At 34.4% G+C, this 26016-nt stretch overlaps 1 protein-coding gene and 1 pseudogene across 9 annotated transcripts; both read left to right on the plus strand.

Moving 5' to 3' along the window:
- Positions 1-726: 726 nt before the first annotated feature.
- Positions 727-3740, plus strand: LOC149159794 (protein transport protein Sec61 subunit alpha-like). 9 transcript variants are annotated; one of them, XM_089436571.1, is made up of 5 exons: positions 727-879; positions 1184-1475; positions 2181-2565; positions 2901-3051; positions 3124-3740. In XM_089436571.1, the coding sequence occupies exons 3-5, from the start codon at positions 2216-2218 to the stop codon at positions 3295-3297; spliced, it is 675 nt and encodes a 224-aa protein (XP_089292697.1). In that variant the 5' UTR covers positions 727-879; positions 1184-1475; positions 2181-2215; the 3' UTR covers positions 3298-3740. The 9 variants fall into 9 exon arrangements, 7 of the variants coding, with proteins under 7 accessions (XP_089292697.1, XP_089292698.1, XP_089292696.1 ...); XM_089436572.1 differs by having other exon boundaries at positions 736-879; positions 1232-1475; XR_016261765.1 differs by lacking the exon at positions 727-879 and having other exon boundaries at positions 886-1475; positions 2901-3040; positions 3174-3339; positions 3421-3739.
- A 7802-nt stretch (positions 3741-11542) lies between these two features.
- Positions 11543-12226, plus strand: LOC149159795 (uncharacterized; annotated as a pseudogene).
- The last annotated feature ends 13790 nt before the right edge of the window (positions 12227-26016 follow it).

Raw genomic sequence — 26016 nt, forward strand, 5'->3', positions numbered from 1 at the left:
ATTAAATAAAATAAAATCTAATTTTATTTATTAAAATATTTTTTTTTAATTTTAATTTTTATTTCTAATATTTAAAAATCACAAAATATTTTAATTTAGATATTTTAAATTTTCTAAATAAACACTTCAAAATTATTATGGTTTAATTTTAAATTACACCATATTAATGTATACACAGCTCACATAAAACCCTGGTTTTTATTAAAAAAAAAAAAAACATTTTCAAATCATTAGGTACATTTCCTTAACTGCCCACGATAGACGCTCATGATTAGAAGAAACTCATCAACATAGAGACTCCACTCATTATTAGTCCCTGCCTGGGACTAATCGCGATCGATTCAGCGTTGACGGCGTATTAATCCTCTGTTTGACCAAAAATATTGATGTGCATCACAATTTTAACCAAAGTTTTCATATTAAAAAATAATATAAAATTTATTTTGTAATTGTTGATTGGCCAACAAAGTTGAGGGTCTTATTGCGGGCTTCGCAGGTTTCAAGACGGGTAAAAGTAAGATATCCTAAGTTTTTGGTACCTCTTCTGCGTGTCCTTGCGGCAAACTTTTCTGATATCCAAAGTTTTCAAGTGCAAAAGATATTCAACTTTTCTGCTATCCAAGGTTTTCTCGTGCAAAATTTTTTTATATCCAAACTAAATATTCTGGTGCAAAAGATTTTTATATCCAAACTAAATATAATTCACTGAAGATTTTTATATCCAAACTACATATAATTCACTGACACGAACTTCAGAGAGAATTTACTGCCACATGGCTATCTGCATGCGGAAGCTCTAGTGGGCTTTCTGCATGCGGCAGCTCTGGTGCTATCTGTAGGCGAGCAAGTTGATTTCTCATTATGAGTCATTGTTCTCAGGTAGGCCGCGCCCTTTTTTTGGAACTGGTTTCTTTTATAAGCGAGGTACTTCGATAATATGACATATAATCTCTAGGTTCTGGACCAGGGTTTCGACCATGAGGCCAAGACTGTGTTCTGAGTTTTCTCGCAATTGCTAGAGTTGGAATGTCAAAGGTTTCATTATCTGTTTTTAGTTCAGCCTCCTCCATGGCGGTTGCCAAAAAATATTCTAATAGTTTGTTACAGTTTGTTGTAAAATAGTTTGATGCGTGTCCAATATTACAATTTGTTGTAAAATTGTTTGACGTGTTTCTGTGTTTAGCGTTGTTGGGTTGGAGCGGAAATCTTAATTTTTATTACTTGGCGGAAGGCAGGACAGACAGAATTCTCTGCACCTGGGCTCCCTACAAGTCGGAAACCCTTGGCCTGCGCATCCATGTTTGGTTTCGATCGATGGTTCTGCCCTTAACATTTCAGGTTTTTAAGGGGTTTCACGCTTAATTCTGAACGTATAGGGGTTTTAGGAGTGTTTACGCTTAATTTTAAGGCGAAATCAGTGCAGATCGGCGATCTCCGGCAGCAGATCTGGAGTTTTTTGGAGCTATATTTGTAAGGTATGTACGTGCCCTTATTTTTTCTGCCCTGTTTTTCACGAATTATAAATTATATTCAATTTCCTGATTCGACATTAAAAGATTATCGCGGAAGTCCCCTGGCGTGTGCAATTTGAGCCCTCTCAAATCATTAGTCTGTAGCTTCTTTGAATATCCAATGTCCCCTGAGTTGTGTCTGTTTTTGAAGTTCACTTATTGAGTAGTATAAACTAGTTGTTAACCTGATTGGTGTGTTTTGAGTCTTTGGAAACATGAGCTTTAAGGTTTTCATTTGAAAAATTTTCTGCAAAATTCTCAGGGTTTCATCCTTTTTTTTGGTTTTTTCGCGTGAATAACAGCTTCGTTTCTAGTTTGTTTTTCCTGTCTGTTTAAGTCTACGTTGACGACCTTTGGTTACAAATCCACGAGTAAGGGGTATCTATTTCATAAAACCACAAGACTTGCACTTCATTTGCAAATTGGGAATGTTAACACATCAGCATGTTCATTGGGAGATTGAACCCAGGTCACTGCGTAAGGCACACTTGATTTACCTATTGACTACAGCCCACATGACCTCCAGCTGTTTGAGTTATCTCGTTTTATCAATACTGCCATGGTTGTTGAATGTAGTCTCGCTGTTGTTATAGTGCATTATTATGTTGGCATTTTTGAGAGGGATTTGTCATCTCAAGGTAACAATAGACTGTTATTGCGTGTCAGCAGCTTGATATCTTGGGTTTCTCTTCCGAGAAGAAAAAATGCCAAGTGGTGGCGGGTTTCGGGTGCTTCATCTAGTGAGGCCGTTTCTGTCCATCTTGCCCGAGGTCCAGACAGCTGAAAGAAAAGTGCCCTTCAGAGAGAAGGTTCTGTACACTGTAATCTCGCTTTTTATCTTTTTAGTATGCAGTCAGTTGCCCCTATATGGCATACATTCAGCAACTGGGGCGGATCCATTCTACTGGATGCGTGTAATTCTGGCTTCTAATCGTGGAACTGTTATGGAGCTTGGTATTACCCCAATCGTTACTTCGGGCCTAGTAATGCAGCTTTTGGCAGGATCCAAGATAATTGAGGTGGATAACAGTGTTCGTGAAGATCGGGCTCTTCTGTAAGTATTGTGGCCATTTTTTGTTATAAGACAGTTGATTTTGAGTTCTCTTATGATCTGCAAATTTTGTTGTTCTCGCTAGCCTCCAAATAGAGCGTTTTTGAGTGACTTGCGTGGTTCGTTGGAAATATCGATCCATATTTTCCACGATTTGCAATGAGGTCTTCGAATAATGTGTTATTTTTCCTTATGATGAGGCTTTGTTATGACGTAACATTGCAGTCCATATTATTCGCTGTTGCCATTTCATAAGATATTATATCGAATACAAAAGATTTCTTTCTTTTCTTTCCTTTGCACATTTCAACTCTTAGCGTCTGGTTGTTTTGATGTAGTAATGGGGCTCAGAAGTTACTCGGTGTCCTCATCACGATAGGTGAGGCAGTTGCATACGTGCTGTCTGGAATGTATGGTGACATCCGGGACCTCGGAGCTGGCAATGCCATCCTCATTATTGTCCAGCTCTTTTTCGCTGGTATAATTGTGGTAATATTGGATGATCCAGTGCTGTTAGTTTCCTTCAAACAAGTATCAATTACTAATTGTTGTCATGAATAGGTTTTCACGAAAGGATATGACAAGGGTGTTGTTGTCCTGATGGCTTCAAGAGCATCCAGAACAGAGAATCAAGATGCCATTGATGCGGCAATTGTTGGGATGCTCGCGGATACTAACGAGTTCATACAGTTATTGACAAGTTTGCTGCTCTCTTGCAGTTGCATATCATGTTAATAATATGACTTCTTTTGCTTTATCCTGGCCTGAACCTTCCCAGTAAGTTCTTCTTCTTGATTATGTATATCTTTAATTAGTGTTTGATTCCATATCCCTCCTGATTTTGACTAATCATTGCAGAGCATAAGTAGGTAAACGGAGTTTGTATGAGCCGCACAAAATGATAGAGAATGAATGAGCTGAAGATTTCGAATGCTTGCTTCTAACCGTGCATCAAAATTATGACCGTGCTAGAAAGCACAAATGTGGAATGACTGATAGGAATTGTTGTTGCTCATGCAACTGATGCAGCAAGAAGTGCTTTGGACATAGTCCAGTCAAGAAACTGGCCCCATAGCTATTTTGTTACTATGTAATATTGACTTATATGAATTACTAATTTTTCAGTCAAGATTGAACAGAACAGAATGTTTATTAAGGCTGAATTCAATAAATGATTTTGTGCATTAATATTTGCATTCACTATTCCAAGTTTTGTAATTCCCTGCAGACCCCGGCAGGGACTACCGCCACGGCAGTGGCTCCTTGTTAAAAATTAAAACGCGTACAAAACTATCAAAAGGAGATAGCCATCTCATAATAATCAGTGATCAAATTTGAAGGGTAGGTCTTAATTTCATTTAGAAGGGCACACATTTAGGTCGCACTTCTAGAATGAAAAGCATAACAAAAAAAAGCAATTCAATTGACAATAGTAAATTATTTTCAAATTTCTTTTTATTTTTTCACAAACAAAAAGATACTACTATGTCAAAGGCTGCATTAGTAAATGAATTACTCTTACACGTGTGATTGAGAAATGTAACCACATAAGATCATATTGCACAGGCTTTGAAGTCAGCCACAATTCAACCAATTATAGGGACAAAATCATAGTTGGGAAACTGCATATGAGTACAAAAAATAAACATATATACATAATTACATCTTAATGAAATTGAAATAAAAATAAAAATACGAAGAAACAAAAATACTTATATTAAAAGTATATGGAAGGTCTCATTTATAAAATTAAAAATAAATTCTAGCTTATATAGGAAGTATCAGTGTAATTCTAGCTTATAAACTTCAAATTTGACCAAATCACTATTCTATTGTCTATTAGAACTCTTTTGGAAAGCTGAGACTTCCAATATTTGCACATCTCAAATTATTGGAACTACAGTCCCTATACTTGGCCGCAAAATTGATCTAAGATAGCTTTTTCTTTCAGTTATAAAACTTTGACAGTTGTGGTCCTCCAGCTTAACATATCTTGTGCAATATCCTGCAATGATTACATTCAATATGTGTTAGAAAAATTTCACATACAAACTTGAAAAATATGGTTATGCTTTCATTTACAAAAGGCAAATGGTATAAAACTAAAAAAATTCACTTACCAAAATGGTTCATTCAAGTGCTCGATAGAGTAAGACAATGATGGTAATAAACACTGAAACTTACTAGTTCTTTAAATCTATTTTCATAGTGGAAGAGGTTTTCGAGTTTTCATCTCTTTCCATTCATCATAAATAGCATTCCAATCTACCTCATTTAGAGCATGAGGTGCACTGAGAGAGATAAACATTAACATATCCAATGTTTTTAAAGAAAGTCTTGACCTATCCTCATTTTTTATCCGATTTAATTTTGAAAAACCTCTTTCACAAACTGTTGTACTAGCCGGAATAACAAGAATTGCTTGCCATAGCTGCATTAAGCATGGAAATCCTTCAAACCATTCAATTTCACCTCCACATAGATCCCATGCTCCAAACATATGCTTCTTTGGGTAAGACTTATACATAGTACATATAAATTCATCCATTTCACCCATACATTTAATGTTGTCCACAAAAAGCAAGCCTCCAGCACTAAATTTTTCACATAAACATGTCAACCATCTTGTTTGAGAGTCTCTGTCATCCATATCCTCATAATAATTACGAGGACTAAAAAACTTAGCTGCATTAAAAATAGGTAAATCTGTGAACCTTGCATTTAGAGAGTCAATCACCTTCATTACAAAAGCCTTTCCCAACGTAATGCAGTCATCTAGTGTCCCTGATCTTTGTGACTTTGGAAAACTTTCAAACCTTAATTCATGTACATGTACTATACCTGTGCAATCTGCAAACTCAAGAGTTCCCTGTTGTGTTTTATTTAAGAAGAATGATGTATGCATTGCACCTGCCCCAAATGTGCCTTTTAGAAATCGCTTATGAAGCAAGCTAATAGTGATATCCAAAGTTGTTCCAATAGATGTAATGTCAACATGATCCTCTTGAAACTTTTGATTCAGCTTATTTAATTCAATAAGCACATCTGCAAGTAAGTGGATGCAAAATTGAACTTGAAATATTGTAGCCATCTCATACATTTTTTTTCTCCACTAACTCCCAGTCCCTTAACAAAGCAGGCATGAGCTTAACGAGTCTTTCCATGACTTTTCCTCTAGAAAGCCATATAATATGATGAATTTGTAACACTTCTAGCCTTTTGATTTGAAATGACTCCATTAGCTCTTTCAATTCTCCATGTCTTTTAGTAGATTTCCCTAACCATGAATAGATCTTGTTTGCAAACTTATCAATAGCTTGCAACTCTTCAAAATAAGATGAAGCATCATTATCTGCTAATGCTTCTCGATGAGCTATACAGTGGATATCTACTAAATGAGGGGCATGTCGACGAAGCTTAGTAGATAAACCTTCACGAACACCCCTCATGGATGATGCTCCATCAGATCCAAATCCAACTAACTTTTTCATGGATAGATTCATGTCTGCAAAAAGAGATGTCACAGCATCATACATAGACTGTGATGTTCCATCCCTAATTTGTAGCAATTGTATGAATTTTGTAGCACATGGACCTCTTCCTTCATTGGTCAGATATGTAATATAAATAATCAAATGTTGCACCATAGTCCGATCAGTGCTTTCATCAACTAAAAGTGAGTAATATGGACTTTGGAAAATCTCATCTTTTAATTTTTTCCGATATACCTCCTTAGCAGCTTCTAGAAAGTATTTTCCAGATGTTGTATTTGTATCTGTTGAGTATTCATCTGTTAGAGGCATGTGAGGAGTGTTTTTATACCTATTCAAGTCACAAATTGGCTTATATACTTCCAAAGGTAAATCATGTATTGCAACAAAATACATGTTCTCAATAACTGATATAATTCTCTCTTTCTGAGCATCAACCATTAGTTCTACATGTTTTGTAATTGGAAGAATACTCCGTTTACTTTCTCCCTCTACAAGTTGCAAAGCAAATTTATGAGCCTCTAATGTTGCATGGATGTTTAAAGCACTAACTTGAAGGGTTGTGCTTCCATCTTTAGCAAATGGAGTTTCTCTTTTAAATTTTACACACCATGAACATTTTATCCTTTCAACACCATTAAAATCTTTTATAGCATAAGCCCATGGAAATCTCAACTTCCATTTGGACTTGAATGTTCTTTTGTACCTCTTGGATGTTGGTTCCTCTTCAAGAAGTTCTGCACTATCTGATTCATGGTCCTCATCCACATGATCATATACTTCATTTTCAGAAATATGTAGTTGATTAGAACATTGAGAGATACCAAATGCATCGAAAAGTGAAAGTTGTTTCAGATCCTTTTTGGGGCGACCAAGAGGTGGCATTTTATACCTATAGTCAACAAAACAAGAAATATAAAAATATAAATTAATATAAAAAAACATATTTTTATTTGAAAATAAGACAATATACAACAAAATTCATATGAAAACTAATGAAAAGCAACAAATAGATCTCACACACATAGGTCTGTTGATCATTGAAAATTAAAATTAACATTGATCTTCATGGAAGGTTATGCACATTGCTATCACCAAAATGAAATTTCTTCTATAACAAGGAATATCTCAATTAGTTTTTTAGTAATTGTAATGTAGAAGGCATCATGATTCACAAGGACAACAATCACAAAAAAGGGGATGCACAAAGCACACCAGCAGTTGGCAGTTCGAGTGGGGCAAGTCTATGCAGCATGTGTCATGTATGGATACTTCTTGAGAAGAGTTCACAAACACTTCCAACTAGAGAAGAGCATTAAGATGCTTCCTTTTGTCTCAAATGAAGAAAGTGATTCTCAGCAGTTGAATTACACCCACCCAGAATTAGAAGGTAGAAATTAGCAAGAAAATTCAGCTGTACAAGGTGGTGTGGCTGGATAATAAATAATGAATAAAAATCGTACACGATTATCTCCCAACACTGCTAACACCAGATGATTAGGATAGCCATGAATATTAACATGCATGGTTCCATGATTGTTATGTATGTTAACAACTACACATGGTTGAGAGTGGAGGTGGGCAACTAGAAGTCCAAATTTCAATGCTCAACAACTGTACATTTCAATGTTATGGTTCTAATTACATCACACATAAAATTATAGACATGCATGTCTGTACATTTCAATGTTATGGTTCTAATGACATCTCAAATAAAATTACAAACATGAAAGAGTGCGCATTTCAATTGTTTCAAATACTCTTATTATGTGTTTTGCTTTAGGAAAATAAAAACAACAAATGCCTCTATCTCTCTCTCTAAGTTGTTACATGCCTTTATTAGTGGAATATTTTTCTTCATCTATTTATCCTTCTTTTATACAATAAAAAAAATACATTGAACAATGTACATATGTTTCAAATCATTCCATTGCATCTCAAGTCAACTTGTTATAATGAACATAATATTGACTAGCCAACACATATAAACATATTATCACATGACATTGTAAAGCCATCACTCATTCTATCTTATTAATTATTATTGTCCTATATGGAATTATATCTATTGTTTTTGTATGTTGGATTTCTCTATAATAAATTAACATTATTCATTTCACTATTGCAAACATGTGATATTAGACGTCTCTAGGATTAAAATATAGGTAGATATACTTTGATCAATGTCATTATTGTATAGGGATTTAAACAATACTTTGATTGATTGAATAACTTCCAATTTTTTTATCCTTCAAAATGCTTGTTTATATTTTTGTAAAAATAAATAAAGTGAATGAACAATAATCAATTCACTCATGAGTGTGAGTTTTTTCTAGTGTAATTAAATTGCTTTGTATATCATGACCAAAAACTTGTGTTTCTACTCTAAAATATAGCATTTTAAATTTCTTTGTTTAATTTAAAAAGATATAAAAAAATTATTTTCTTACTTCTTGATTTATAAAATTCAAATCCATATTACATTTGGTAAAAAAGATGATTGACATATTGAAAAATAATAAAAAAAAAATTGTTGTTAAATCTTTTCCACTTACATCTTATTATTCTCTTTTTACTCATTATTCTTCTATGTTCATTTCATTAACTAAACTTTTATGTTCAAAATAAGTTATTATGAGAGACAATTGATTGTAAATCACTTTACCCTTAACTTTATTGGCAATGAAATTGATAATCTTTCAATTTTTGTTCCCCTTAAATATCTTATATTGTGCTATTATTAAATCAATCTATGTATCACTTTGGTCTAGCTTCATGAATTAGAGTTTGGGATACATAATTCATTTGGGATACAATGTTAATGAAATTGATAATCTTTCAATGTTTGGTCCCTTTAAATCTCTTATATTGCGCTATTATTAAATCAATCAATGTATCGTTTTGGTCCCTGTTCACCAATTAGACTTTAGGATATTCTGTTTTAGAGCATAAATTCATAGTCATCACAAATGTACGAGCAAAATTAATGGCCACTCATTTGAAATTATTATTAATTCTTATAAACAGAATAAATTAAGCTTAATTGCAACTAGGATAGTTATTCGGACATATAAAAATGATAACAGAATGCGAACGCAAGAGAAGCTCTGAGGAATCGAAGAAGGGTGTTGTATTTTATAGAAGACAAGGGATTAAAAAACAGCGGGTTGTATTCATAAGCGAGGTGGATTTGGAAAACTATGGGCTGTGTTTCTAATTTTTATAATTGATGAGGCGGTTTCATGTTTGGCATGGGATAGTTTGATAGATTTATGTGTGGGTAAGGGTTTTCAATCAAAATATTAAATTAAAGTATTGATAAAATATTCATATTACCAATTTAGATTGATTTTAATTTTGGATCTAAAAATGCCATGAAGCAATAAATTTATTTTCTTTTATAAGTGTTAAAGGAGACATCAATTTTTTTTCTATTATAAACTGAATAAATTAAACTTAATTGTAACTAGGATAGCTTATTTAGTGCACACAAACTCTGAATTCAGATGCCAGCCTTTATACATAAGTTTCATCTGAAGGTGGCATCAATCAATTGAATTGAAAGTGGAAGACACAATTAAAATGAGAAGCACGATTCATTTTCATGTTGGCTGACACATGTTCATCACAAAGATATTTAGATGCCAACCCTTATTTCATATAATTAATCTGAAGCAGGCCATTACTTGAGAGTGGGGTAAGTCTGTAAAGCTTCAGCTTTATTTTTACCCAGCGATTTTAATGAGATTGCGACTGAATAAGCAGGGAAATGACTGAGACGGCATATGTACATTATTCTCTCTGAAAATTATATGCTTTTGAAAGAAACCAATCCCCATATTACTTGGTACCGTCACTGCTGCATGGACAGAGGATAGTCTTTCAGGGTGAAGCTGATGAAGCACCGGACACTGTAACTGGGGACATTGTTTTTGTATTGCAATTGAAAGATCATTCTAAGTTCAAATGAAAGGGTGATGATGAAATGGACCATCTTATTGAATATTGATATTGAAATTTGATGGGAAAATAATATGATATTGATTTATTAAAAATGAGTACATGTTTATTTAAAGATGACAGAATTGCCTACTATACCGATCTGGACTAATCTTGTTATGTTATGACATGCATTTCCTCAACAAAACTGTCAATACTCATCAACCAGAAACCGAATAATTTCTTCAAACTCTACAAGGGACTAAAACAAGATTGTTCCCCTTCTCCATTACTATTTATTTTAGTTATTGATGGTCTGAGCAGAGGCATTCAGTTGGCTAGAGAAAATGGACTAATTGCTAGATGCTGGGTAATAAGAACCACTGGTATTTCACATTTCATGTTTGTGGATAACCTGTTGTTTTCTAGAAAAATAAAGTAAGCAAACTACAAGCAGTCCACAACATATTTTCCACATTTGAGGTGGCATCTATAATTATTATGAACAAAGATAAATCTGTTCTCTGATTACTAGTATCTTGCCTCAAAGTCACTACCACATTTACTAATACTGATACAAGTAACTCATTCAGAAATTGGGAATATGAAAACATACCAGGAATTGGGAATCCGCAAACAAATAAAATCCAGTACGTTAGGAACCCTGTGGAATGTGTTAGGAAGCCTATGGAATGTGCTCCTCTCCAGCTTAAATCGTTGTCAAACCTAGTGGCTCTCAATTGAAACTACCAAATGAAATGGTATCAAAGGGTAATTGATAAATAATAATTAATAAGAACTTGGATCAAATGCACAATTAGAAAAAACAACTCAAAAAAAAACTGTTGTTTTTTAAATGGGAGCAACTTAGAAACTGCGAAATGTAATGGTATGAAAAGGTAATTTTGGCATAATAAGTAATAAAAACTTGCATCATATGCACAATTAGAAAAAAACAACTCAAAAAGACACTGTTGTTTTTGAAATGGGAGTTTCTAAAATAGAATTTAAGTTTTAACATGAAAGGAAATTCCCAAATTCAACATTCTTAAAATTTTAATTTTAGAAAAAATGAAATTTAAAAAAAAGTTAAAAATTTAACAGCCCTTCTTAAAAAAATTTAAGATATTATTCCAATTTTTTTTTTAAATGACAAAAATCATATTTAAAATTTTTCTTGACGTGTAGAAATTTCCCCTTACTTCTCTGACGTGCCAGAGGCCCTTTGAAGGGCTCTGACGTGTTCAATTTTGAACGCTATTTCGCATTATAATTATCAGGCACGTTACCGTGCCACGTCAGAGACTCATAGTTACAGCGAGGACAATGCAAAGCATGATCCTTGTCACCACACTAAGTTCACTTCTGCTTCCTCAGCCTCCGATTATGAAGACTTCCATGGAATCTCTGTGTTTGTTTTACACGTTCTCCACTACCGGTGGTACAGGGTCTCCACAGCACATTTGCGTGAGCTGATACGTTTGAGGCTCCCGCGAACTCTATAAATACCTCCCACATTTGCCATGCTCACTGCAGGTTTCATTCAAGATCGAGTGTTTTGGCTTCACTAATTGGATTTCACACAGTGAGGATATAAGAGAAGGGAAGTGATACTGCGGATTCCTTCGATTCTTTATCTTCACGTAGCAATGTCGAACCGCACACTCTTCTTAGTAGCGGCCATAGCAGATCTTCTGTTTGCCTGCGCTGTTGTCGAAAGCCGCTTTGTACGAGGTGACGTGGATTTGGACCTCGGCGGTTCAATTGCTGGTTCGGGCGCCGGAATTGGTCTCGGAGAAGGAGGCAGCCATGGTCGTGCGTTAGGAAGCCGTTACAAGGGTGGCTGGGCGGGTGGCTATGGATGGAATTCCGGTAACGGCGATGGTAACGCCGTGGGGTCCAGTGGCTTTGGAAGTGGCTACGGATCTGGTTAGGGCTCCGGTTATGGCGGTGATTATGGAAACGGTTCTGGGTCTGGTTCAGGCTATGGGTTTGCTCCTGGTCCTGGTAGTAGTTCTGGAAGTGGTTCGGGCTCTGATAGCGGTTATGGAAGCGATTCTAGCTCTGGTGCAGGTTACGGATCTGCTTCGGGAGATGGCAGTGGCTATGGAAGCGGTTCTGACTCTGGTTCTGGCAATGGGTCTGGTTCTGGTTTTGGCGGTGGTCGTAGAAGGGGTTCGGATGTAGGCTATAGGTTTGGTTCTGATTCTGACAATCGTTATGGAAGCAGTTAAGAAAGCAGTATGCCTCTGGTTCTCGCTATGGGTCTGGGTCTGGTTATGGCGATGGACTATGGAAGCACGTCAGGTGGTGGTGGCTATGGAAACGGTGGAGGAGCTGGTGGTGGGGATACTAAGTTGAAGTGATTCAATAATTTGTATGGTTTTCTTTAGGATGTAATTTGCATTGCAATAAGGCTGGTAGTTAAATTGGAACGCTTATATGCCACCTTTACGTATATATTTCAGTAGGTGATACGAACAATAAAGGTTCTCGAGGCTTTAAGTGAGTAGAAAAGATTATTATTACACTTTATAATTTTGGTCCCTCTGTCTCCATAGCCATCGCAATTATATATAAATAAATAATAGTGTAATTATATGTAAATACATCCTATTAATATAATCAGTATAGATTTATTTTAAATACAGATCTAATATATTAACGTGTAAATTTTTTTGAGTTTATATTATTTATGTTTTGTATAGTTTTTGGTTGATATGAGCAAAATTTCAACTTTGATGATGGATCCATATTGGGTTGTAGAATGAGCCTCGCTCAATTAACATAGTTATCTAAATTAAATTAAATGGTTGAGTTTTCAAAATACATACTTATTTTCCATTTGTAAAATTGTGGTTGGAAATGAAAACAAGTTTGGAAACCTTGATTGTATTTATTGGATTGCATATATCAAGAAGAATATTCTCTCTTTATTAAATGTAGATTATTGGCACTAACATTAATATAAGTTTGACAATGGTCAACCTCATCACCCTTGATCAATCTCATCAACCATGGTTAATGAATCCACCGGATAGACTTTGGCTATAACTAGCACAACCACATTTACTACTGTGGTTGATATACTTCATTTTCCACCTTTCTAAGTCAATTGTCATCGGAAATTCATGTTGATCAGGGTATATCGACCACATTAGTAAATAAAGTTGTGCTATTGTACTTTATAAAAATATTAATACATAAACAAAGGCCACAATAGTGATGAAAGTCCCCATCATTTGAAATTCCTAATCCTACCTTAAGCATCCCTTTTCTACGCCAATTATCATCAAAAATTCATGTTAATCAAAGTATATCAACTACATTAATAGCATCCCTTTTCTACGCCAATTATCATCAAAAATTCATGTTAATCAAAATATATCAACTACATTAATAAATATAGTTGTGCTATTGTACTTTATAAAAATATTAATACATAAACAAAAAACCATAATAGTGATGAAATTCCCTATCATTTGAAAATCGTAATCCTACCTTAAGCATCCTAATTAATAGAGAGGATGAAAAACTTACCTTAAGCATCCCAACTAATACAGAGGATGGTTTCAACAAAATATGGTTTCCTTAGCATTTAATCAAATATAAAACATTAATAGATCAATTGAGATACATGAAAAAATATCATATTAATAATTTAATATTTGGCATGATCTTCTTCTTTTGTTGCCTAATTTTCTTTGTCATTTCTTTGTTTGATTGCTTGAATAGAAAATTTCAATGATTTGTGTAACATTTCATTTTGAATCAGATATATTCCTAGAATTTCAACACTTTTGATCGATGCAATATTTTTATCATGTATTAGGTTTCATCTAAAAAATCCAACAATTCTCAGTGAGTATATAGCGAATAATTTATTTACTTAGATAAATAAAAACTTAAAAAAAAAGTGATTAAGGAAGTGTGTTGATCTAAATACTACAAAAGAGTAATATACATTATTGCAAAATAGAAAAAATGTATCAATCTCATTTAGACTAATAGAATTTCACATGATACTTACATTTATGTTAACAATGGATAAATTAACACAAATCACAAATTTCGTAAAGATATAGCCTATACAAAAAAGAATAATTTTCATCCACCCCCTCACATTTAGATAAAAAAATCACCCACCTAGCATACAATTAATCCATTTCTCCAAATTATTAGTAATAGTGTGATTTAGAATGGAAATAAATACAAATCACCCACACTGCCTCTCTTGGACACAAAACTGTATATCTATATAGATTCTCAATCAAAAAACATTGGAAACTTAATGTGTTGTAGAGAAAACAAGTACAAAATCAAATGGAATCATCTAACAAAAGAATAAATAACAATAAACTTTGAAATTATAAATGCTTTAATTTGGTAAAATTAAATAAGAGATTTACAAAACGAGAAACTGACAAAGTGAAGCCATATCTTTCCATTAGAATTTTGTTAGCCATCGTAATAATCCCAAGAGATGTGTTAACATTAAACATCCATCTTGCCACATCAAGATAATCCTTCCTCTTTGCCTTGCTGGCAGGCAATGTTCCACCAAGTCTTCGGGACACGAGACGCGGGTGCGGAGAGATGCACAAGGGGGTGTGTGGGAGTGCCCTCAAATTTTAGGGAAATTTGGGGGGATGGGGGACGTCGGGGTACATATTTTTTTTTTTTTCTTTTTAGTATATATATATATATATATATATATATATATATATATATTTCAAATTCATATTCAATAATGAAAGCATAAATAGAATGATACATACATAATTGAATTAAATAATGAAATACATTGATCCATACTCATCATCCTTACTAATACATACATGATTCATCCATAAACCATGAGATTCAATAATGAAATACTCTGATCCATATTCAGTATTCATTATTCACCATTCTCAAATCTACATTGATTTAAAAATTAAATTCATCATTCATCATTCTAGATTCTAAATTGATTTAAAATTAAAATTCATCATTTATCATTCTAGAATCTAATTAGTACTAAGCAAAATAGACTATAATAGATACTGAAATCTAAAGACTGGAATAGTAAATTGATATAACTAAAACTCAAAAACAATGGAGTGATGAGTCTAACAGTCACTCTAAAGTACAAAAAGGGCTTGGTGCTCTTGATTAAATACTAATTCCATATCCTTGTACATGACAAAATGCAATGGAAACATTGCACTCCATCGAATCCTGAATTCTTGAAAAATTGATCTAAAGACTGGAATAGTAAATTGATATAATTAAAACTCAAAAACATTGGAGTGATGAGTCTAAAAGTCACTCTAAAGTACACAGAGGGCTTGGTGCTCTTGATTAAATACCAATTCCATACCCTTGTACATGACAAAATGCAATGGAAACATTGCACTCCATCGAATCTTGAATTCCTGAAAAACTATTAAGTCTACTGGATTTTGAGTGAGATCTAAAATTCTACTTTCTCCCTATGAAATCCGATGAGGTCAGAACCACTCTCAAACATCCTAAGTCATTTCATGGTAATGTTAAAAATTTAAGTAAAAGGATAAAAATGAAAGATAAAGGAGAATGTCACTTTTACTTTAAGAATTTAACATTACCATGAATAGTAGGGAAATATGGTCAAATACTATGTTTTCCCTGTCATAAATCATTATTTACAAGCAAATTTAAGGGGGGACGCATAGCCCATTTTGAAGGGCATCCCCCTTTTGGGGAGTTGCATCCACCACACTGGGGAAACGTCCCCTTGTGTTTCCCCGCGTCTCCCCAAAAGAGGGACGTAGGGAAACGTTTCCCTAGATGTCCCCCATCTCAGGTGCGTGGGGTGTGCGCACCCAACCCTAGGGGACGCGTCCCCGTGGAACACTACTTGCAGGTGCCATGCCTACCCAACCTATGAAATTACACACAGATCCAAAAGAAGTCCCATTTCACTAACCATGCATGGCTCATTACCTATCAATTTAGTTATATTTGCAAAATGCACCAAATTTTCAATCCCTTGTTTTCAAATAATGTGCACAATCTGGCTAACCAAGGATGCTTTAGCTGTAGAACATTCTGCAGACATAAGAGTAGAGGGCACTGAACCTACGACTAGATCAAAAGTTTATTTGTATCAATCAATATGCTTGCAACTGAAGACTATCAATTACATCCAAAAAAAATCTAGCAACGCCAAGATGATTCAGACTCTTGCATAACTCATGACGATCAAGGACGCTTTGGTTTCTACTGGAAAACAATGAAGGTTAGTGTCAAGGATAAATTTTCAATTACATCCAAAAAAAATCTAGCAACGCCAAGATGATTCAGACTCTTGCATAACTCATGACGATCAAGGACGCTTTGGTAACTACTGGAAAACAATGAAGGTTAGTGTCAAGGATAAATTTTCATCCAAAAATTATTATATGGAAAGGCTAAATGAATTAATCTAAGACATAAATAATGAAAGAAACTACCTCTATTCATATTCGCCAGCTGCTCGAGGAGAACATACAGGTTGCTTTGCTGGTGACTAGTGAATTGTGGTTTACGGTGGCATTGGTTTAAGATTGAAATTGCACCTGGGTGTTGGATCTTATCTGAGGTAAAAAACGATGCTACATGAAATTGAAACTTTGTTTCTTCCAGTTTTCTCGTTCAGGTTGCGCACTTTCAAGTATTAGTCAAAATCGCATAAACTTATTTAATGACAGAGGAATCCATTATGAAGTTTTGAATGATGTTTAATGATTTACAAGAAAGAAGTGATAACGATGTTCTGATAAAACCGTTTTCATGTGACATGGGATTGAGCTCCCTCCCTCATGAGATGACTAAACTCTCTGTAGATGTCAGCCTACATATGATGAGAGGAGCTTGAAGGCCGGCTAAAAGGTTTCAGTACGTGGCACGAGCGATTTCAATGGAAAACCAATGCAAGATGTGTGGTTGGTCATATGAGGTTTAAGAGGAGATTATTAAAACATTTTATATGACATCTCTGCCCAAACCAACATGGCCATGATGGCCACTCTCATCGTTTAAGTTATCAAATCTTAGTGTGTTCTATTTAGATTTTGTGAATATAATAAAGTAAATCTTACACGAGCTACATATTAATACTTTTAATCAGTATAAGTCATAACGTGTTTTATTTGACTTTTTGAAATTAGAAAAGCCAACTTTCTTATTCTAAGAGGCACAAGATGTTTTGTGTTCCAACCCACTCTCCACCACATAGAAGCTACAACAAGGGAAAATGGAAAAAGTTCCAAAGCTCCAAACAACATTATGGGCAACAGGTTGAAATGGAGGAAAGGCCACCGAAAATATAAGATTCTCATTGGTTGAAAAAGGGGATTTTATTACTTAATTCTGGGCTTACTTTCCCCTCTCTTGAGTTTATAAGAAGGGATATTTTGTCTCATAATAGGGATGGAGGTTCAAATGAGTAGATGGGGACGAATGAGGAAAGAGGTCATTTGAAATTGAAGATCTTCTTAAAACACTATTTTTTTTAACGGCAAGTAACGTTTTTATTCTTTTACTACTTTTCCTTGTAAGCATTATTTCGGTAATAAATTATGTAAATGGATGCAAAGAAGTCCAATGCTCAAATATTATGGTCCTTTCTAGGGCTTTAATTGAAAGCAATAGCACATCTAGAATCTTATATTTTCTAGTTGGTATTATAGATTCAAGCTTCTTGGAGTTCCCCATCATAGGGACAGTAAAATTTTCTTCACGTCATTAAATGAGGTTCTCACCTGTAGCAATAATATATGATGGCAAAATACATCCATTGGGGAAATTGTACTACTGTGAAGGTTTGTTTAAGAGTATGTAAGTGAAGGGAAATTGTAGTACTATGAAGGTTTGTTTAAAAGTATGTAAGTGAAGGTGGACTCATCAAAATATAGAACTCCATTGGGACCATTGAGGAATTGTTATAGTGTGAAGGCTTGTTTAGGAATATATAAGTGAAGGTGGATTCTTCAAAATATAAAATGTGAATATTAATAATAAAGAATTATTAGAATCCACTGAGGTTTAAACCATGTAAATTTAAACAAAGTAATCACATGGTGCTAACAAAATAATCACATGGTGCTAAAGATATTAAATAGGACACCGCCTTTTAGACCCACCTCCTTATCGCATGTTTTCACCACCATCCTCTCGGAGTTCAAATGACTTATCTCTCAGAGACAAAGTAATCACCGTGCTAAACATATTAAAATAATTTGAAAGTCCACGTAAACGCTCCAAAACTATACAAAGGATCACTATTCAATGGAAGTATAAGGTGTTGGTTTTAGTATGAAGCAAGCACTAAAATCATTTTCATTTTCAGTTGGGCATATGATGCAGAAGCATCCAGCTCACCATGACCCGGTGAAGTCTCTACCAGGTCAAAGAAAAGTTGAATTTACTTTTACTGGTCTTTTTGTTGTTTTACAGGAAAGTAGGTAGGACTTTTATTATTACTTCATTTTATGTTAGTTAAGGGTAGTTGAACAGTTATACTCATATGTTGATCTGTTGTTAACAAGTCATGATTATCCTTTTATTTTAAAAAGAAAAAGACAAATGTACCTGAAGAGAAAATCTTGTCATAATATGAAATGAATGACTAGTAACCAAATAACTGTAAAGGTCTATCACTGAAAAGAAACTGTACAGTTTCATTAACTGGACAGAGAAGCTATAAATGTAATAGGACAAAATCATGGAGGAGTTCAGTCCAATACCTCTCGCACTCAATTAAGAAATAACAGCAGAGAAATCAAAGTTCTGTCCATCTGTATGCCTATTTTGAGTTATTATGTTTTTCGATTTATGAATGCTTGAATACACAGCTAACCATTCATAGATTCTTTAAAACACATAATTCTTTACGTTTATGGAGAGAAAGAACTAGTGTATACAGCGAGACCAAAGAGCAGACTCAATACAAGGGTTTGAAATTCGTTGAAGCAGATAATGGAAGTAAACTGGGACTTCATACAGGCCAAACACCTACAGGCCGAGTGACAGTTTCCACATTATAATTCAAGAGACAGCCATATTACATTGCCAGCAAAGTTACAGGGTTCGTATAAAATTATACATTATACTTCAGGCAAACCGAAGGCGCATGATAGCAGTTCTAACCATGAAATTTTGAGAAAACAAACAACGTATATAACCAGGTAATTCAAATCCAATATCATTACATTTTCCCAGAAGCATTTCTTTCCAAATATTGCAAAGTCCAGTGTATTAAAAATTTCACAACAGAACTATAAGGCCCAGGCCGTGTATGCTCAAACCCTAAGCCATAAACCCTAGGCGAGGGTTTCAACCAAAAATATTCAAACACGACATAAAGACACAAACCCTGAACATTAAACCCTAGGTGAGGGTTTGGGAAGGAGCCGCAATTACAAACAAGGAATTTCAGTCATTATACGGTGGAAACCAGAGTTCCGAAGAAATAGAGCATCTCTCATAGTGAGAATTTGACAAACCCTTCCCACTCGAAGAACAGAGTTAAAAATACCAAGACGAAGAACTAACAGAAGTTAGAAGAGGCAAAGCCTACCAGACAAAACCGAGGCGTGTGACACCAAACCCTCCAACAGCAAACCCTAACACCTGCACAGCCGAGAATACACAGGTGTTAGCGATATCTTGCAATAGAAGTGGAATTATAGAGCTGGAAAGAACAACTAAACCGTTAAGAATGCCAACAGATACTTGAGGGTTCACAGTGAGGCCAAAGACTAGCGTTCCAGTGATAGCGCCGACGGATTGAGGAGAACAAGGAGCGATCCAGGTCAGGAATCACAGAAGGAGGTTCATAAGTTGAAAACAGAGAAGGATAGATTACCTGTGCATGCCTGAGATGGAAGAAAGCCATCGAGCCGAGCCTAAAAGTAAATAGACGTTAAGTTGCCAAACCAGACGAGAAATATCAGTGCATGAGTTAACATACGGCGGCCTAAAAGCCCACGACAGAAAGAAACCAAACACAATAGAGGTCTTACCCAGGCAACTACAGGACGAATCACAACCAGCTACGAACCAAGGAACAAGGACCAATACAGTCATAGCAACGAGCCACCAGAAGCATAACCAGGACCTGCAGCATAGCTGCCCACGGAACCTTGCAGAACTCTGAGGAGGAAACCCTCGACAGACAAAAACAAATGACCGAGAATACCAATGAGTGAAGGGAACAAGCAAAGAGTTGAGTGGGAAGCGCAAACATCCAGGCAAGTACCTTACATTATTACACAATTAAATGCACATCAACCAAAATCCAAAATATCTGAATTGCTTTGTTGCCATTACCGTGTGATTAAATCAACCAAATAAACATTATCAATCATTCCCTTTATGATGAGTGTATAAAGTGTTGGGCTGGTCCCATCAGCATAGGGAAGTGAAAATGTTGTTTTCCACAGTGCTAATAACATTAGCATATGTAAAATATTGCTAGAATGAGGAATGTTAAAATATTATTTTGTTATAATTTCATTTTGTATAGTGGACAAAACTAAAGGTGCAAAAGCATGAGAAAAATATGCCACTAACAAAATTATTTTGAAGATATATATTGTACTGGATATATAGTCTTTAAGATATACATAATTCTAGGTATATAAAATAAAATCTCACAAACAAGAAACACAATGAAAACCTAGGGCTTAATGTAAATAACCAAATTTTTCATTGTGTAAATTTTAATTTCTAGTTGTGCCTTTAGGTTGGGCTAATAAGAACTTCATGTGTAAGTGCATTAAAACTCAAATGAATCATACTAATATACTTTCACTGATAACTAAAGCTTAAACTAAAACAATCTAATTATAATTATGCTACAAACTATCAAATACCTCAATCATAGAGTTTTCCTACGAAATATTCTTAGGAAGACTAAATAAATTTACACAGTCTAATGTGTATTATTTACATAAGAAAATGAAAATGTTGAGAAATTAACACATGCAATTTAAAAAATATATATATGCAATTTGAAAACACTATAGGAATATCAACATTCAAACAAATCACATAAGTCAATTATATAAAGAAGTCATCATCACTTGTGAAACCTTTAAATTATTCATCGAAATCCAAGAACATAGAGAAGAGTTACGACAATTCTTCTCTCATAGCCATATAAGATTTGATGACCGCACCCTCTATTGCATTCCAAGAGATCACCTTTAGTGTCAAGAAGTTGCACCCATCCTCAAACGGATCATCACCATCTTTATCATGATATTGATTGGGAACCGTCCTAATTCCATGCATTATTGTTGCCCGACCATGCTTAAAAATTTGGAAGTTTCTCTCATTTATGGAAACTACGAAGAATTTAGATTATTATTGGAAAGAATTTTGAATTTATGCTCATATGGCTATTAAATAATTCATTAAATATTGAATGGTTAAGTACTTACAAATTATTACTACAATGTTTCATTTTGTAGTTCCATCTGTAAAGCAAGGGAAGTGCAAATTTCTATCACCATGGCACAAGAATGTCAAAGAATTAGCATGTTTCACATGATCAAACATATTTTGGTTAGTCTGATGAATCCATCAAAGGGAAAAGGTTTCATTAGATGATTCATACAATATGTGAATATGTGAATTCTCTCCTAGGGAACATTTTTTACTAAAAGGAGGAAATAGCTATTTGCAGTGTTATTAATTCAATCACAAGTTGTTGCATCTTCATTGATGTTTTTCAGTTTTCATAGAAAACAATATGCACATGTTGTATTTTCTTTTTCCATAATTTTTCAAATACAAAAGCATGATGACAGGTTCATTTTAAGTAGAAGTATTTGCAAGTTCTTTCCAAGAATAAAATACAATGGGATAATGCCAATGAAATTAGAGCCCTTTGGCCCGGGGGGAGCTCAATTTGTGATCGCCTTGTTATCATGAAGTCCTATGTAAACCATAAGATTCAAATTTCAAAACCCCATTGGCCAAACAAAAAAGAAAAATAGAGCCTTTGACATGTGAAAGACAATTTTGAACCTTTAGAGAAAGTGAAGCTATTTGTGTGCATTTGGACATAGCTTAACTATCTATTTGAAATTTGGATAGGCATTTGTGCAATTGTGAAGTATTATATATCAAAGAAATAAGTAATGCAAGAAAAGAATGATAGCCTTACTTGAACTTAATAGCTTGAGCTCCAAATTTGCTAAAAATAAAACTCCTTAGTGACCACAACAATTGTTATGGGGTTTTATACCTAGCTGAAATCGCATATTGCAAATGAAATATAACCCTCCATTAATAGGCTTTTATCCTAACTAACATATGAATAAAATAATCATGAAATGTAGATGCACAATGACAAATCTTAGAATTAGTTTCCTCCTTGCCCACCTATTCAAAGTTTTACCAAGAAGCATAAAGAGAAAACAATTGCCACGAGCTAATAGATATTTGGCACTAAATTTGCACACAAGTTGTTTCCTAAAAGCTCTAAAAGGAAAAATATAAATTGCAAACTAACGTTTGTTAGAATTTCTAAGGGACATACTCATATTTATCAAAGGAATTAGTTGTCAAGTAGGTAATGTGTTAGTTTTCATTAAATCATTTCTCAACAGTTGGTTCTCCTTCTGTAAGGTGCACTTGACAATTCAAGCACCATAGATCTTAATGTATATCATCTCATCAATGCCCCTGCTGGAAAAGGACCTTCTGTAAAGTGCACTTGACAATTCGAACGCCATGGTTCTTAATCTATATCAGCTTATCAATACTACTACTGAAAAAAGACATAAAGGGAGAGAAGAGAAAATTGCAGTTTATCAAATAGAACATTTATGAATGAAGGAGAGCCTTGCTCTTTGTTCCCTTAATCCTTTTGGTAGATAGCCTAGACAAACTACTATGTATCTCAATCAACAAGTACCGAAAACCTACAAATATTCATAGAATTAGAAATCCTCAAGCACCAAAAACCTACAAATATTCATAAAATTAGAAAAAAAACAAAAAAGAAAGAAAATATAATCCTGCTGAAAATTTTTGTTTACTAATAGAAAAAAACTTAGAAAATTTCATTCCCATTTAAAACAAATCACTAGCCCACCTATCGAATTACACCTATTATGCTCTGCATCTAAATAAACTGAAAACAGAATCAAACACATCCAAAGATATAAAACTCTTAAACACTCATAAACATGCCAAAGAAGGAAAAACAAACTTCAAGGATGGTGGGGTTGAACATGTGAGGTGAGAATTGCATGCATCCTTCTGCGTCCATATTATTATTTTTAATTACTTATTTTTTATATATGTTATTATCATTTATTTAATATAAATTTACAAGTCATGTTATTTAGTTATTTATTTAAATAAAACAATAAACTTATGGTAAATTAAAAATAAAATAAAAAATATATAAACATTTAGGTAGGCATACGGGCTTGCATGCAATCCACATGTCCCTCTACGTAGAGCGCCGAACTTATCTCGATTGCAGGTTGCTCAAAAACATTGACGTGGCTAACTGGGCCCTTCGTTTTCGTTATGGTTTTCCGTCTCACTGTCGTACACCACAAAACACTATTGACTTTGCACATTAGATGGCATGGATACATGGAGGATTCAACACAGATGACTATCAACATATGCATTGATGAGCATCCTACGGATGACCATCACATAGATATCCATGGAGCATCTCGCCCTGGACCATCCCTAAAGACGCAGTCTCTTTCATTTGAAATTTGAAATTCCCGCCTATTCAAAATTTGAAATTCATTCATAATCCCTTCCCCATGAAAATTTTATTGTGATTGTTGAGCGCCAAGATGGGAAAAGGCAGCAGACGAAGGAGACAAAATAGTATCAACTCATCATCCTGGTTCGATCTTTGCAATGGCAAAGATGAAAAAGAGATATTCCGCTGCACAGATGATTTTAAGGCCTGTTTCTTACACAAGGTAGCGGAAATGGAATCACAGATTCATATTCTTCAAGAGGCTTTTCTTACACAAGGTAGCGGAAATGGAATAATAGATTCATATTCTTCAAGAGGCCTCAACAAATTTCGAGTCCAAGATAGATAATCATCAATTCATACAAGAAGTTAAAATTGGGGAACAACGGAGTGACCATTTGATGGAAATTGGTAAGGAATTGCAACAGCAGCTAGCAAAGAGACGAGGAATACAATGCTAAGATTTCTAAAGCTGGAAGCTGGGCAACAATTGCAGGAAGCCAAGGAGGGATCCACAAGAGAAATTTCTCAGAAATAACAGGGCAGTGTTTTCTGATAAACAAACTCTGGAAACTAGTGTTTTGCAGTTGACAAATAAAATTAAGGTAATGTCTGGCTAATTTGAGGCCGCATGTAAAGCTTGGGAACTGGAAAAGGATGGGCTTTTCTTACAGATTGCAGCAACATGAAAGGAGGCCGAGGAGATCGCTGAAATTAGATTAATTGCAGAGAAAGCACGGAAGATGGATAAAGGAGAACCTTTTGTCTTTATTAGGCAGAACATATAATAATTTCTACATTGAACCACAGGGTTTTATTCGAAAAGATTGGAATTTCAATTGAATGAATCCAAGGAGAAGACACGGGAATTACTTGAAAATTTTGAAGATGACAGACATTTGTGGGATTCCAAAAAGAAAAAATTGCAAGGCAATTCTGCAGAGCTGCGAACGAAGAATAATTCTAAGGGTAGTGAAGGCAGATTGCTCTGTCAGAAAAATAGAGTGCCGAGTGCTCAAGTAGAGTCCTCGAAGGCCCAGTTGAATGAGAATATCACGAGAATAGCTCAAATTCAGGATGAAAGGGTTCAAAATGAGAGGGTTCTACAACAATATCGAACATAAAAAGTTGATTTGCAATCCATCTTGAATGATTCCAAGGGAAAGACTCTGGATCTGCTCAGAAAAATTGGAGACAGACAATTGTGGGTTGCTGAAAAGAATAATTTGGAAGGTATCATCGCAGAGCTGAGAGCAAAACATGAGTCTGGCTTGTGAAATGGGATCACTGACCCAAAAGAACAGAGAGATCACCATTGACGCAGAACTCATTAAGTTCCAGGTGAATGCATTGGAATATGAGCTGAATGAATCCCGAAAGAGTAGTCTGGAATTACAGAGGAAAAAATAAGATGTCTGGCATTTGTGGGATAAGCAAAGGAGTAATTTAGGAAGTACTCTTACAGAGTCAAAAAGATACATGAGGATTTGATGTTACAATCATCCAGAAAGAAAGGAAAAATTACTATCAAAAATGACCTCTTTGAAATAAATGAAGGAATCTATTTCAAAAGGTGAGATAAATAGCTAATTAGAATTGGATAACTTGCCTTTTCGGTGTTTATATGACTATGAATTAAAGGATTCTAAAATTTATTTCCCAAATTAATTTGGATTCAAGCGAATGCAAATGGCAGTTTTTCTATTTACAAAAATAATGCCTTCTATGCATATGGCAGAAATTGTTCTTCTAATTTGTTTTTTAATAGGTCAAAATAGGCATGAAATTAATGAATGACTTTTCTAAGCAGGCACTTAAACAAAGAGATTCACCACTCGAGCGTTAGTGAATGCATAACAATGAAAAAGAGGTTTATGTGATGTTTCTGTTTTTGCCTGTATTTTTATGTTATTATAATCTGTATTTTTTTTTTTTCCTACAATTTATTTATTTATTTTTTTCTTCTCTGTAGTTATGGATTACTGTTATTCCGAAGCCATTCATTGGAGGGCACATATCAATGTGTCAATAAATGTTGGAAGATTAAATCGGTGCATAGGTTCAAGTTGAAGCTTAGATTTGTCTCTTTTATGCAGAATATTTGCAAATTAGTATTTTAAAGTTTATCTCTATGTCAATTTGTTAACCACAAATAGTAGATTAGACTAAGGAGCTTTTGTTTTTTTAATCTCCAAGCATAAAAACATTTAAAAAGTAAAAATTTGTTTTTTTAACTATCTAGTGAAGTGTATTTGTGTTTTTAAATATTTATACTCA

Source organism: Pinus tabuliformis, chromosome 5_2 (genome assembly GCF_031772625.1).
Source record: "Pinus tabuliformis cultivar Carrire ecotype Pingquan chromosome 5_2, CPIR1, whole genome shotgun sequence".
In the NCBI taxonomy this organism is placed as follows: Eukaryota; Viridiplantae; Streptophyta; class Pinopsida; order Pinales; family Pinaceae; genus Pinus; species Pinus tabuliformis.

Bases quoted from the DNA above. Each gene is read 5' to 3' on its own strand.
- LOC149159794 (XM_089436571.1), top strand. From the start codon at position 2,216: ATGCCAAGTGGTGGCGGGTTTCGGGTGCTTCATCTAGTGAGGCCGTTT. The intron at 2,566-2,900 runs GTAAGTATTGTG...GTTTTGATGTAG, and splicing joins CGTGAAGATCGGGCTCTTCT to TAATGGGGCTCAGAAGTTAC. The intron at 3,052-3,123 runs GTAATATTGGAT...TGTCATGAATAG, and splicing joins TTTTCGCTGGTATAATTGTG to GTTTTCACGAAAGGATATGA.